At 34.7% G+C, this 15,194-nt stretch overlaps 2 protein-coding genes and 1 long non-coding RNA gene across 3 annotated transcripts in view; 2 read left to right on the top strand and 1 right to left on the bottom strand.

Moving 5' to 3' along the window:
• The first annotated feature begins 323 nt into the window (after nt 1-323).
• LOC140057665 (alkaline phosphatase, tissue-nonspecific isozyme-like) lies at nt 324-5,078 on the top strand. Its single transcript, XM_072103385.1, has 8 exons — nt 324-716; nt 940-1,114; nt 1,536-1,708; nt 2,372-2,573; nt 3,126-3,458; nt 3,823-3,957; nt 4,540-4,736; nt 5,070-5,078. Exons 1-8 carry the CDS (start codon nt 603-605, stop codon nt 5,076-5,078), a joined length of 1,338 nt encoding a protein of 445 aa, XP_071959486.1. The 5' UTR covers nt 324-602.
• Nucleotides 5,079-5,103: 25 nt separating this feature from the next.
• Nucleotides 5,104-12,370, bottom strand: LOC140056428 (uncharacterized). Its single transcript, XR_011846755.1, has 3 exons — nt 12,129-12,370; nt 8,575-9,320; nt 5,104-5,963 (listed from the first exon to the last, which is right to left on the bottom strand). It is a non-coding gene; the product is annotated as an uncharacterized lncRNA (long non-coding RNA).
• LOC140056427 (dynein axonemal heavy chain 5-like) overlaps nt 5,832-15,194 on the top strand; it is a 55,322-nt gene continuing 45,959 nt past the window's right edge. Inside the window, exon 1 of the mRNA XM_072101795.1 lies at nt 5,832-5,978. Within this exon, the coding sequence (XP_071957896.1) occupies nt 5,832-5,978 (147 nt within the window). The remainder of the gene's footprint in view (nt 5,979-15,194) is intronic.

The raw sequence follows: 15,194 nt of genomic DNA, 5'->3' as shown, positions 1-15,194 counted from the left end.
CAGTACCATTTTCAAAGTGTACAGATGTACATAAATATTCAGCAAAAAAATACAAAAAAAACATAAATTATAAGATACAAACACGTTCGAAAGAAATACAAAAATATTCAACGATTATACTCGCGTCATCCTTTAATAAAAATAGTACATTATATTTGGGTACGGTTGTTTAAACATGTTTTTTCGACTTGTATTATAAAATGTTAATTGATTTTTTTTTTTGCACTGAGGAGGAATATTATGTTAAATACATTTTAGTACGGTAACAGAAACCATGGATGAGTGAGATCGTGAATTACGTCACATTCATACCATGCCATAGATGTTAGCCATAGAATGCTCATTCGATTCTGCAGCTGTTACTAGGTACAGCTTAACTGACTCTTGCAAGTAATCCAGAAACGTGTTCTACCTAGTTACAGCTACAGAGTCGAATACGAATGCTCCTGTCACAAACCCAACTCTCATGACGCATTTCCATTTTGTCACAAGATGCCGAATATTGGAATAACCAGGCCAGTCAAACCCTCAACAAAGCCCTGAACGGTCAACGATTAAATCAAAATGTTGCGAAGAATATTATACTATTTATTGGGGATGGCATGGGAATTCCGACTGTTACAGCTGCTAGGATTCTACAAGGACAAAGAATGGGAAAATTTGGAGAAGAGCATGTATTATCGTGGGAAGAATTTCCTCATGTAGCGTTATCAAAGGTAAGAATTTTTTTTTTGCGCAACCAATCAGAGCTCAGGCAATGAGCTATGATATGACGACTTCACATGAAAATCAAAAAGCTCAGCAAATCTTGTAGTGGAAAGGGTAGCGCAATTTCTTTCTTCTGAAACACCTCATATTGAGGAAAAGGATCAGAAGAATATGAGAGCGATTACTAATTATAAGTATTAAACTACAAACGTCTATGTTTGTATTCTTTAGACTTACAACATTAACTTTCAAACACCGGACTCCGCCGGCACTGCAACTGCCTACCTCTGTGGCGCCAAGACCAATCGTGGTGTTGTAGGACAAGATGGTAGAGCTAAACGAAGTGACTGTGCTTCATCTAACGGAACTGATGTCGATTCAATTTTGAATCTAGCTAAAGATGCCGGTAACTCAATTATTTAAAGATTCGATTCATTAAAATTTGAATAGAACAAATAAAATAGTCAAAAATGTAAGGCTGAGCAAAACCGAACACGTACCGTGAGGTGGCATGAGATAGTGAGGATAATTACACAATAACACTTCAATTTAGAACATATCTTGTTAATCATACCTCTCTGATTTGTGTTTAGTTTAAAATAATTTAAGAAGAGGTAATTATTAATCAAGTGGTTTATTTGGCATATCTTGTCACATAAAATTAAAAGCAAATGAACCCCAAGCACATACCCAGATGGAAGAAGGTCCAAGCACATGCCAAGATAAAACATCCCATTCTGAAACACAGGAGAGCATTTTCTCAGAATAGTTTGTGTTTAACAATTTAAAAAGCAGTAACTCAACAGTCTTTCAACTTATTCTTTTAGGAAAATCTGTTGGTATTGTAACTACCACCCGATTAACACATGCCACCCCGGCGGGTGTTTATGCGCATGTGCCTGAGAGGAATTGGGAATGTGATGCTGATATACCAGAAGAGGAAGCTAAACTGGGATGCAGAGATATTGCTAGACAGTTTGTAGAAAATGTTGACATCGATGTAATATATACTTTTTTTTAGGCAGATTAATAGTTCCGTACACATCCCCAAACTGAAATCACCTTCATAATCACCATTGTCATAATCATCATTTCAAAAGATCATTATCCATCTTCAGTGCTTTTAACTATCAAACCAGTAGCAGCAACGTCATTATTTCTTGTCAAACAAATAATGAGGATAAGCATAACTTACGTTGTCATTATCCACCCATTCTCATATGGTGATTACCTAACAACAATAATGTGCGGGGCTGTCAGAAAAGACTTAATAACGCCTTAGAACAAAAGTCAATATAATAACAGAAACCTATATGAAAGAAAGATTGCTGTATAATTCAACAAATTCAATTGTTGCAATAAAAGCATTTTATCTTTATCTTATCTGTCGGCAGACATGCATACTGTTTATTGTCGCTATATATGATACCGTATGTGAAGGTAGTACATTATCAGTAGCCGAATTACCACTGTATCCAGCACCAGTCCCATCATACGTGATATCAAGTTTTCATCATACTCTATTTCATCACTAACTGCATTGGTACTTTCTTACCGCCGCACGTCGTAACTGGTAACTTTCAAAGCCCTGACGTCCTTATCGGTTTCTATTCGTCAAATCTGATATTAACACCATACAATATTTATATCTTTTATAATGTAGGTAGCTCTTGCCGGTGGTAGAAGTAAATTCCTAGGAATTAATACGCGTGATCCGGAACATGTTCGGTTTGGAGAACGAAAAGATGGACGTAACTTAATAAAGGAATGGATAGACTCAAAACCACCAAACTCAACGACGCACTACGTTTGGAATCAAGCTGAATTTGACCAAATTAATCCAGAAGAGACCGATCATCTTTTAGGTTTGTAGGCCAACATATTTGTTGCGTAGCAGCCATTCATATTCCGGACAGAAGTTTTACCTCATGTCACGTTTTATTGTTTGTCAGAACCGAAAGACTATTGTTTGACTACAAACATTAGCCTAAGACGACCTAGGCTAAGTTTACGCGTACGGTTTCGCTTTTTGAGAGTGAAATCAGTTATTGCAGGCGACGATTGTACGTTGCATAGTCCGTGGGAGATAGTTTGTTATCTAAAGAGAATCAGTCTTATATAGACATTATAGGCCATAGATCTGTTTGCAGCTCTCTTGCACATTGCCAATTCTAGTTAACCGCTCTTACTGTCGCATCACGTCGCGTTTTGGATCTGGTTGGTGTAATAAAGTCTTGATAAATATTGTAAGTAAAACAAAATAATATTAATTCATCACATCATTTTAAACTTATTTTTATGAAGACATAAGTTATAGTCTGGTGTGTAAAGATGGAATAAACTAATCCAGAAGAAAGAAATGATTCGATTAGCCACTCTTCAAAACTTTGAAAACTCAATTGATTTTCTTACTTTAGGCCTGTTCCAATATAGCAGCATGCAGTACGAGTCTTTACGATATAACGATATTGCCGGTGAACCTTCCATATCAGAGATGACTGAAAAGGCTATAAGAATTCTTCGAAAAAACAAAAAAGGATTCTTCCTATTGGTCGAAGGTGCTCGGGTTGATCATGCACATCATAATGGGATTGCGTCGCTTGCTCTTCATGACACCATCGCCATGGCTGATGCTGTTACAAAAGCTACTTCTTTAACCAATATAAACGACACTCTCATGATTGTGACTGCGGATCATAGCCATACAATGACGTTTGGGGGATACCCAAGTCGTGGAAATCCAATTCTAGGTTACAAACTCAAACTTTTACTTCTTGAACATTTAAGATACATTTTATGACAGATATTTACAAGGACAGTGTCCAAATTATCAATGGTGGAGCCATTGTTCAGATAAGAGTGAGTGACAGTGATAAATAAATAAACAGAAATAAATACTGGCATAAATGTTGTCAACATTAAAATGACGTTTAACAGGATGGAAACGTCAATATTTTGAATATGCTTCGATATGGAAAGTACTACGATATTTATTGTAGTTGTCAAATGTCCTCGTCGACTTCTGAAATCACACACTGAAAGTCGAAAGACAAGAACATTGTAATGTTAACCAATGCACTTTTTATGATAATTAATGTTGCCTTTCAATTCCAGGAATCGATGACACATCTGTGGGTCTTGATGGTGTACCTTACACGACGCTTTCATACGCTAATGGGCCAGGAGGTATTGAAACGTGGGCCGGGTTCAAAGCATTTGGGCGACGCATTGATCCAGGAAATATAACAGGTAATATTTAATACGCTTATTGAAGAATGGTGGCTGATGTTAGTCCTTCAAAGTTATAACTCGACAGCATCATCATGTTTATGTGCTTAGTAGGCCTACTGCTGAAACCGTCCATTATTCCTAAAGCTTTACTTACTCAACGCAACACAAGTAATTTAACCAATCACGACGCCATGAATGATGGTCTATCGTATTGTGATTGGTCACATTACATAGCGTTACGCTTGTGTAACATCCTAATTAGAATCATGGAGCGGTGACGACCTAGTTATATACGCATGCGCAGTAAGTTTGGTTTGTCAAAGTCGTCGTACCCAATTTCGTCTATATGTCGAGGTTACAATGTTGGATTCTTCTGTTATTACAGACATGTGCATTTAAAAAGTGTACGGTCGTCGTCGTCGCGGGTCTTCGATTCTTTCTGGTGCGGCAGATTGACGCGAAATTGGCTGTGTCGTCTGAAATGACTTAATGTAGAATCTAAATTATGCCCTCGGTCCCTGCTGTCTTTTTTGTTATAAATGTTAGAATCACGCTGTAAATACACACCCGACTTTCAATTGTGTTTGTTTTCTATGATAGAATCAATTGTATACATTCAGCAAGCTTTAGTTCCACGTATATCAGAGAGTCATGGAGGCGAAGACGTGTCAATCTACGCCGACGGACCAATGGCACATCTACTGCACGGCGTCCACGAACAGAATTACATAATGCACGTCATGAAATACGCAGCATGCCTCGGAGACAGCACAGCCCATTGTAATGGCGGAAGTTTTGTAACAGTGTTTAACAAATATGCTGGTCCGACTGGACGGGCATCCTTCCCAAATCAGTCAATAATTTTTACGATTTGTTGTTATGTTGTATATCACATTACGAGGAACTTTATAACATGGATAAAATAGCACAAGGATATGGTTCAATAATTTGTGACAACGTGTTGTTGTTGACAATATATGTTGTATAGGCCTATCACATTACAAGAAGCGTCTTATTATTTTTTTTCGAGAAAATATTAATAGGCCAATTTTATAGTTTGCTTGCGTTTATTTTTAAATAAATAATTCAACAAACTTTAGAATTAAATGACTTGGTTTGTTGATTAACAGATCAATTAGTTGTATTCGACTCAAACTGTAGGGCCTAAACGCACGTCAGATTCAGATTAAAACAACACAGGCCTATGCCGCCGAAAGGATGCTCTTTGACGTTTTTTCTATGGTATCAGATGTTCAGGTTATAGCTTTTTTATAAATATTAATCAACGTTTCAACCTGCACACTGCACTTTGATATTGTAGGCTACATGTGGAAAATGGTTTTCAATGTCTTCTGAGGCCTACTGGAATAGTTATTGTATAGGTTTGTCTTTATATATATCGTTAGGCCAACTAAAAGTAGAGAGATGATTTTTGGCCGAGGCCTACCGATGCTTTGTAGTGCTTGATGATGATGTCGTAGAGGGCAGTGTTTAAATTGTGATAGAACCACGGCTTCCGCCTTTATCTGGTTTATTATTAAAACAAAAGAGAAACTAAAGAGATACTACTTATCTGTCTTCTTATATTTTTCGCCAATTTCAGATGCAAATGTTCTTATTTTGACATTAATCAATAAGTTGGCCGTTCGATCGATAGTTTTTGGGAAACCCCCTATTTGTTGCGTTCCACCCTCCGTCATAAATGGACGAGTCCAATCAATCAGTCTTGTTTCTTGGAGATTAGTAAACAATCCAACATGGCTGTATTGGACGTTAGAAATTAAATATAAACTTATGTCTAATTACAGCGGGAAATGGAGTATATCTTGTAGATAAACATTTGTTATACAATACACATAGTTTTGGTTTCATTGAGTAATTTAAGTACCAGCATGTCTGAATCAGAGACTGCAAAGACACCCCTGAATAGGATCAAAGCTGGTGGTGGTGGTAAGCGGCAGCAAAGTCCTGCAGGTGATCCCAAGAACAAATCGAGGCTGGCTGCCCTAGCCCCTGGTGAAAATCTGAAAGAAAAACAGGTAAGAATGTTTAGGCATAGCTAGCTAGGCCCAATGCAGCCTAGAAGATCGAGAGTATAGGCCGAGTCCAGGTTGCCTACTGAGTTTGGGGATTAGGAGGAGGGGGTGGAATTTAATACTTGAGCATCCACGGGATATCCTGCTCTCTGTCACATGTATTTTAAATGTTATTATTTATTATTAAATTAATAAATAACCCTGTGATTGAAATTGTAAATTATTTCGATTTCGAGAGGTCTAAAATATAATTAAGGTCCTTGTGAATCAAGTCTAATAAAATTAATATATTTTATTTATTTTTTTATTACACCTTATTTATAGAGGGTGACCCTAAACAGCGTAGGTATGCTGACAATCAAGGGCCCTCTTGATGAGTGACAGTGGCTGTGTGTATAATAACACAGTATACGGTACATATTCTACCCGTGTACTACTAGTATACAGTATACTTGTACACCGGGGTAACCCCCTACTCGTCTCGAAAGATGTACTAGGTTCTATAAAGTGCACATGAGGCAGATGTGTACACTGGACCTACAGTTTATAGTCCTTATCAATATTTAGGAGTCAAGTCATCAATATTTTATTATAACTAGATGATACGCTCGCTTCGCTCGCGTATCATCTAGGTCGTGCCCACAGATGATTCTCGAATACATAATAATTTCAGCGTTAAAAACTGACGATTTCAAATGTACGTACAATAATACATGTCGTTTACAGGAACAAATAAATAGACACTGATTTATGTACTCAACTAAAATTAGCACCCTGGGAATTACTTCCGAAAGAGAAACTTGTCACAAAATGAGACCAATTTGAATTGTTTAAGTCAAATTTAAACAAACTTAATTTGTGTTTTGTATTTAACATTAGGGTTGAGGGATGAGGAAGAGGATGGGTGCAAAGAGGAAAAATTTTTAAATATATTCTTTATCCATTTATTAGTAACAAAATATTAATTGTTTTCATGTTTTACAAATAATATACCACTAAACACAGTAAAACATTGCGATGTAATACGTTGTTGAAACTATCAGTATCACCGTCCTAGTAGATTGAAATAGCAGTACATGTAACGATACATCACTACGGCGTGTATGTTTATATAATGTAAAACAATTTGTGAAAACCACCTCTATTCGAGGAAAATCATAAATTTGATTTAATCGTCAATAAATATTAAATTATCTAACTCAACTTAATTATAGTAGGCCTAATGGTTTTCAATTGTTTCTTAGAGCCAATTCATACTTAAGTTGGTTCCTACCCTACCCACCAAAGTTGTTTTGCGTTTAGGGCATATGATCACCGTAGGCCTATCAGGCTCTACTATGGCTTTACAACGCTACTCATGCCAGTGAGGGAAGGGTGATGATGTGGGTGGTTTAACTGCAATAATAAAGATTTGAACATAATATACGGCGACTGAAAACGCTAGCACTAGCTCATTATCCGTTTAAAAAAAATTATATCCAACCTCTGCAGCACAGATTGAAAAAAAAATGGATCGAATTTCTGTTATGAGTATACAGTACTGAGGGAATAGACACTTGTGGAACAGAGATTGGAATGTTCCATTCATCGCAAATCAATACATTTGTATAAACGTATATTAAATCTATCAAAATAGTATTTTTTTAAGAAAATCGGCCTGTCTTCAACATTATGATACTGTACTCAAGCTGTCCAACCAGTTTTCAGCTATTAAAAACAATTATCGTAGGAGGAGATAGGAAAATGCGAAGCATCCTCGTATTATGGTGCGCAGGTATTTTTCATGAGGACATCCATAAGACAGTGTATACCACGATCGGAAAACATCCCTATTTGGGGCAAATCGTTGAACCCAAATTCGTTTTAATCGTCAATAACTAATTATCTAACTCAATTTAATTAGTAAACAGGGTTACATCAGGTGGTTAAAATTAGTACCGATATTCTAACTAACTTTATATACCATCGAGTAAACATTCTAGAAATAACGCGCGATTTACCGTATTTTGGCCTTACGTAAATTTATATATAGATACCGTATAATTTGTCAAAATGAAAAATGATGTATTGTAATATTTCACCTGGTGCGATAAATCACACAAGATAATTAATCATCTACTGGTTATGTTAGATTGAATAAGGTATAAAATAAATGAGAGCCATTTAGTCCAAGTCTTCAGGTCTAATCAATGAAAACTGCTTAGTTTAACAGTAATCATATCTGACTTGGCATACTTTTTTTACCAAAAAAAATCCATTTAACATTGAAATTTAAGCCTAGAATACTAGGTATGTACAGTAGCCTGGTAATTTCCAATTCTCAGTGAACATTCAAATCTGCCAATGTCATTGTATAATTATCATTCCATGTGGACTGTCCTCTTTCACAAAATGGCAACTGTTTTCATGACGAAAAGTGACAACCTAAACTTACCATTGCTAAAAAGAGAATTAAGAAATATACTGAAAAACAGTTTTGCTGTACTTGCTCAAATCTCTAAATTTATAGAAAACATCATTCATTTTATAAAGTAGAGAAGGAGGAGTGAGGAAGATATGACTTACTATCTGCATTCTACTATGTTACTTACTTACTTACTTAGACTTAGTTCCTCCTGTTCTCTAAAGAACTTTGGGCAGCAACATCTGATCTCCATTTCACTCGGTTTAGCGCATGTGTCTTTGCATCCTCCCAGTTGAGGCCCATTTTCTCCAGATCTTTCGCCACTATTTACTACAATATTACTAGTCTATAATTTTGTGGGGTATCATTAACAAACTTGGCAAACATTTCAGCTTAAAAGAATGATGATGTTACCATAGAGGAATATTTGTTTCCTCCATGATGTTACATGCAAATATTGCAAATTACATGCATTAAATAATCTTTCAGTTCACACAGACTTGTAAGGTCTTCTTCTTAATGTTTTCCGTCTTCCGACATTACGCTTTCTACAATTTGTTTCCATTTTTGTCTGTTTATGGCAGGATGGTTTGTTATTGTGTTAGTGTCTACTAGTCCTTGTAAGTCTTTCTTTATTTGGTTCATCTAATTATTTCTTGGTCTTCCTACGGGTCGTTTTACTTTCCTGATAGTTTTCTTCATTGTTTGTAAGGTGATTAGGCATAATTTATATTATCCATTTCCTTAATTCTGTCTATATTTAAAAGTGAACACAGTATTTATTAATAGCTTGAATGTCGTCACGGGGCAGCAAAATCAATTTTAATGCATCGCTTCTCTATGACAACTATACAGTTGATTAGACTTGACGTATTTTCTCCTTCACAAACTGCACTTCCTTCTTTGACAATCGTATCAAGGTGTGACATCATCAATTACATCTGTGAGAAATTTAAAAAAAGTTATTCAGTTCTACAGTATAGAAAAAAATTATTTCAGTGATCACTTTAAAAAGACAAAATAATGTTGTGCTTTAAATTACATTTTTTTCAGGTAAATATTTTTTTTAATCAAGAGTTTGATCAAAGTGAATTACTACCGGTATGTGAAATTTAATTAACATTCAACAACAAAATATTAAAAATTTATTTTTCAAGGGGAAAAGAGAAGAAGCAATTCATGTTTTCATATTTTTCTGTGTACTGTATAAAGTAATATTTAATTATGTTATTACAAACCAATTTATAAACTTAATTTCTAAATACTGTTAGGCTCTGTCTACAATATCAAACTAGTGTGATGTGCCCAAATATGGTACTATTACTAATATGCTCAAATAGGTTAATGATATGACATCATCATGTCCATTTTGTTGTCACATAAACTTACACCTTCCCTACGTTTTTTAGATCTAATTTAAGATCACAAACTATATTGATGTAAAAATAATACTATTGGTCCTATTGCGATAACTTTTTCGTCTTTAAATGGGTAAAAATGTGAAAAATAAGTCGATAATTATAGTGGCCTGCTATAAAGCCTAAAGACCGTCCACGAGAGGTCATTCGCCGCGAGCTACTTAGGTAGTGCATTGTTTCTCACTTTTTATTATAATTTACCATAAAACGTACATTTAAGACAAGGAATGACATGATTTAATGTTTTTAAAGTAATATAATGTATTATTTTTACAAAACGTCATAAATTGTAGGGAAGGTGTCTTTAAATAAGGAAATCCAGGAAACTTAACTTTTTAAAAGTGGTCTATTTTTTTTGGTATGGTAGGGTCAATATATTGCTATCAACAACAAACAGGCAAAGTCATACTTTGTCTGTTTACTTAATATGATAACGCAGTTAATAGTTTATTCTATATGACAGGTCTGTGTATGATTTCTTGTTTCTATGACAATATCCAGATGAGTCCATTATATCAGTGGGTGATTTGTATATATTTTTTGCGTGTACTAAAATAAAAAAGTTTGTTACAATTTTTCTATTTCATACAGTACATCCATGCTCATAGGGTATCAAAATTCAAAATGGTCTGACTGAAGGTTGTATACAACATTTGAAAACCACCCTTGGGTGGGATGTGAGGTGGGTATCTCTCCCTAGTTTATATGTTTCAGAGTATAATTTAGATGTCATTGTATTAACTATTATTGCAGTTAAAATGTAAATAGTTTGTATACATAGTAGGTGGAAGATCATTGTTAATGATAGTGACTTTTATGCTGCTTTTGAATTTTCGTAGGATCTACTATATATCTGTTTTTGTATGACGTGTATTGTTTTTATACAATCAAAATAACATTTTCAATATTCATATCTAAATTAATTATCATGGCCACTCATTATACTCTACCAAAATAGAGAGAACTGTCCCAATATTATACTAATTTTGTGAAACAAGAAAAACTCCCAACACTTATTTAAAGCCCCATTCCCTACGTTTTTTAGATCTAATTTAAGATGACAAACTATATTTAATGTAAAAATAATACTATATGGTCCTATTGCGATAACTTTTTTTGTCTTTAAACGGTTAAAAATGTGAAAAATAAATTGATTCTAATAATTATAGCGGCCCGCTATAAATCCCAAAATGCATTGCACGCGGATTGATATTTTTGTTTTTCACCTGTAATTCGCCCACTTTTCGATCGATCGTGAAGCGAAAACAAATGGAAGACTCTTACTTTTCAGCGAAAATACCGGGTTTTCCCCAATTTGTATCAACGGAGTCTGGCAAAAATAGAAAGACAATTAATGCAGCAACTATACAACGTCAGGCTAGGTATATAGCTAGCGTACGATGTTCGTACGTTATCGATGTTTAGCAGCTAGGCCTACAAAACTAAGCCTAGCTAGGCTAGGCCTAAGACCGTCCACGAGAGGCCGATCGCCGTGAGCTACTTAGGTAGTGCATTGTTTCTCACTTTTTATCATAATTTACCATAAAACGTACATTTAAGACAAGGAATGACATGGTTTAATGTTTTTAAAGTGATATATATGTATTATTTTCCAAAAAACGTCCAAAATTGCAGGGAAGGGGTCTTTAATGTTATCAATTCTAATACCGAAATGGAAAACACCCAAATCCAGAAATGTCACATTCTAAATTTTTCCATTTTTTGGATACATTTTAAATTAATATTCATTAACTGGAAAAGTTTTAACTTATTTCATTGTGAAAATCCATTTTTTATACAGTATTATGTATTACCAATCTTCATGAATACTGCCATCTTTTGGGCAAAATTTATTTTTCAGCTTTGTGTCAATTGCATGTTGTATACTGTACTTTAAAAATATCTATCCCACAATTCTCTATTTTGCTCTACAAAATTATTGATTGCAATGTTATCAATAATAACTTATTCATCTTCATGAACCATAAGTATTGAATCTTGTTGAATCTTCTTTAATTCAGTATTTTATTCTTGTTGTGGAATAAACTTTCTCAAAATACAAATAAAATACACATACATTTTTGAAAATGTGGTTATATTTGAAATATAAAATTTAAGTAAATACTATATTATATTTTCTGCATTTGAATATTGTTATGATTTACATTGTTTTATTCAACTTATTTCAAAATAAATTTTGAAATGATAATATTATGTTTCTTTACCTCTGATCCATGAATACAAACCAAAAAATTCATGAACACTTGCTTATTAATTCTGCTTGACTAGTTCACTATCATTAGCAAAACAAATGAACAGAAATATACTTACAATCCCTGATATCCGTAGCCCGTAACATGTACATTTGCTTACAATAGAACGCAGGAAACTCGCGGTAAAAGTTACGAAAGATTTTATAGGTTTGTAGTCTTCAGGCAGGTGGTCATATCTTATTTGTTCCCTCAAGCGAACTGATTAGAGTCAGCAAGGAGAAAAATAAATCGAGCCCGCTTTATTACAGCCAACTGGTTTGATAATGTGTTCGTATTACCAAACCTCAAGCCTTATTTAAATGTTGGCATGGCAACTGAGCCAAGTTAGGTTATGGAGATGTGTAATGAATTAGCGGATCATTTTACAATTTACCTTAGCAAGCTAGAAATTGATACTAAAGTACTTTGTATCCTCCAATATCAATCAGTCTACTTTAAGTCCATGCTTATGATCACTTCAAACGATGAATTATTAATATACTCAGTTACGATGACTTAAAAGTTGAATGATATAGGCATTTCAATGGACAGCTAGGATGAGTGCAGTGGCCGAAGCAAAGGTTGTGGTACCAACTGTACCTACTATTACTGGTAAATCACGATTAGAGAATGAAAATAAAGTAAGTAAAATTAATTTAACTTTAAAGTTCTTAGTTGTCCAAGTCTTTATGTTCAAATTTCAACCTAATTATACTGAATTATTTGCAATTTCTATGAATTAAAATGTCATACAGGACAACAGTATATTGTTGGCGAGGCTTAATAAAAACAATTATTCTATCATTGATATAAAATTTGCAGTACACCACATATATAGTTCTGAAAAAATCGTTCTCAGGAGTGAGAAAGAGAATTCTATCCTGGTTTAAAAAATTACTGTATCTTTGAAAAGATAGCTTTTAAACTTTTTATTATTCCTTATCAGTCCAAATCATCAAATATTTTTGCTACAACTGTAGTTTTTTTTTTTAACATTCGTTCATTTTATTACTCCACTCAAATGTATACAATAATTACATTGACAATAAAGATACGTAGATACATAGTTTATGGGTTAAGATACACAGAAGCCAAAGTGGCTTGTCTTTGTAGTCCTAAGCATAAACATAAAACATATACGGACGCATTACAGTTCTGTTTACAAAGTGCTAGAAAAGATGTACTTTGAATATTTTATTTTAAATTCTCTTTTTTTAAAACTTGTTGTTGCCAGTATACAGTAGCTTACAGTATCACAGATAAAAAAAATATCCAGGGTAAGAGAAATGTTGGGTTACACCACCATAGGCCAAAAGCATAGGCCCAAGCATAGGCCCAACCATGGATGATTTGGGTTATATAGGGGGTCTCTGTTTTCGAGTTTTTCTCGAAAACAGAGACCCCCACTAAAACGTCTCAATATTACGTAATATAGGGGGTCTCTGTTTTCGAGTTTTTCTCGAAAACAGAGACCCCACCACTAAAACGTTTTAATATTACATTATATAGGGGGTCTCTGTTTTCGAGTTTTTCTCGAAAACAGAGACCCCACTAAAACGTCTCAATATTACATTATATAGGGGGTCTCTGTTTTCGAGTTTTTCTCGAAAACAGACCCTCACTAAAACGTCTCAACATTACGTAATATAGGGGGTCTCTGTTTTCGAGTTTTTCTCGAAAACAGAGACCCCACTAAAACGTTTTAATATTACATTATATAGGGGGTCTCTGTTTTCGAGTTTTTCTCGAAAACAGAGACCCCACTAAAACGTTTTAATATTACATTATATAGGGGGGTCTCCTTTTCGAGTTTTTCTCGAAAACAGAGACCCCCACTAAAACGTCTCAATATTAAGTCAATATTACGTTATATAGGGGGTCTCTGTTTTCTAGAAAATCTCGAAAACAGAGACCCCCACTAAAACGTCTCATTATATTGGGGGTCTCTTTTTTCGAGATTTCCCGAGACCCCCTAATATAATCCCTGTTTATTAAGAGTGTTGCAAATACCCACCAACGAGCTTCGTCATAAATTATTAAAACCCAACTTTTATCGCAAAAACCGTGAATTTATGTTTATTTATTTATCAATTTATTTATTTTTTAAAAATTCATTTATTTTTTAAGGCTCGCCCAACACAATATATTTGTCTTCATCCTCCAGTCTGCCTCAAAGTCTGACCTCATATCATTTTGTTATTGCATTGTACGTTATTATCTTTTATGCTTGTAAATAAATGTTACGAAACTAGTGTCAGCTTTTGAAATAATCTCCCGCTTTTAGCTTCTAAAAGGCACAGCATGCATTTATACATCTTACTTCTAGGACGTCGACCTTGTATTCCAAAATGACAGTCTTTTCACACGCGTTCAAGAATTCATCAATCTCTTCTTATCGTTGCGGCATGTTCTTTGATCGGCATATCAGTTACCGTTTATTACTGATACGTCATTCTGTGATTTTGAGACGTTTTAGTGGGGACCCCCTATATAACGTAATATTGACGTAATATTGAGACGTTTTAGTGGGGGTCTCTGTTTTCGAGTTTTTCTTGAAAACAGAGACCCCCTATATAACGTAATATTGACTTAATATTGAGACGTTTTAGTGGGGGGTCTCTGTTTTCGAGTTTTTCTCGAAAACAGAGACCTCCTATATAATGTAATATTGAGACGTTTTAGTGGGGATCTCTGTTTTCGAGTTTTTCTCGAAAACAGAGACCCTCTATATAACGTAATATTGACTTAATATTGAGACGTTTTAGTGGGGGTCTCTGTTTTCGAGAACTCGAAAACAGAGACCCCCTATATTACGTAATATTGAGACGTTTTAGTGGGGGTCTCTGTTTTCGAGATTTTCTCGAAAACAGAGATCCTGGGTCTCGGGTCTCTGGTCTCTGTTTTCGAGGTCTCTGTTTTCGAGACACCCGGTGATTTGCTGTAGTTTGGAAGAAAACTCCCTACAGTCATGTCCTATTAGTTTTCAAACAACTTTACTATGTAATCAAACCCTAAGCTATTTGCTGAAGAACAATTGATCTTTGTTTATTGCCTGATAATAGGACACTCCACTTGCCCCCTGTGGAAGACCTTTTGTTATTTGAAGAACCAGAAGACCTTGTCATTTTGTTTACAAAAAATGAGT

The sequence above is a fragment of the Antedon mediterranea genome, chromosome 8, assembly GCF_964355755.1.
Source record: "Antedon mediterranea chromosome 8, ecAntMedi1.1, whole genome shotgun sequence".
In the NCBI taxonomy this organism is placed as follows: Eukaryota; Metazoa; Echinodermata; class Crinoidea; order Comatulida; family Antedonidae; genus Antedon; species Antedon mediterranea.
Note: the sequence above shows the minus strand (reverse complement) of the source record. Positions and strands in the feature narration are given on the sequence as shown.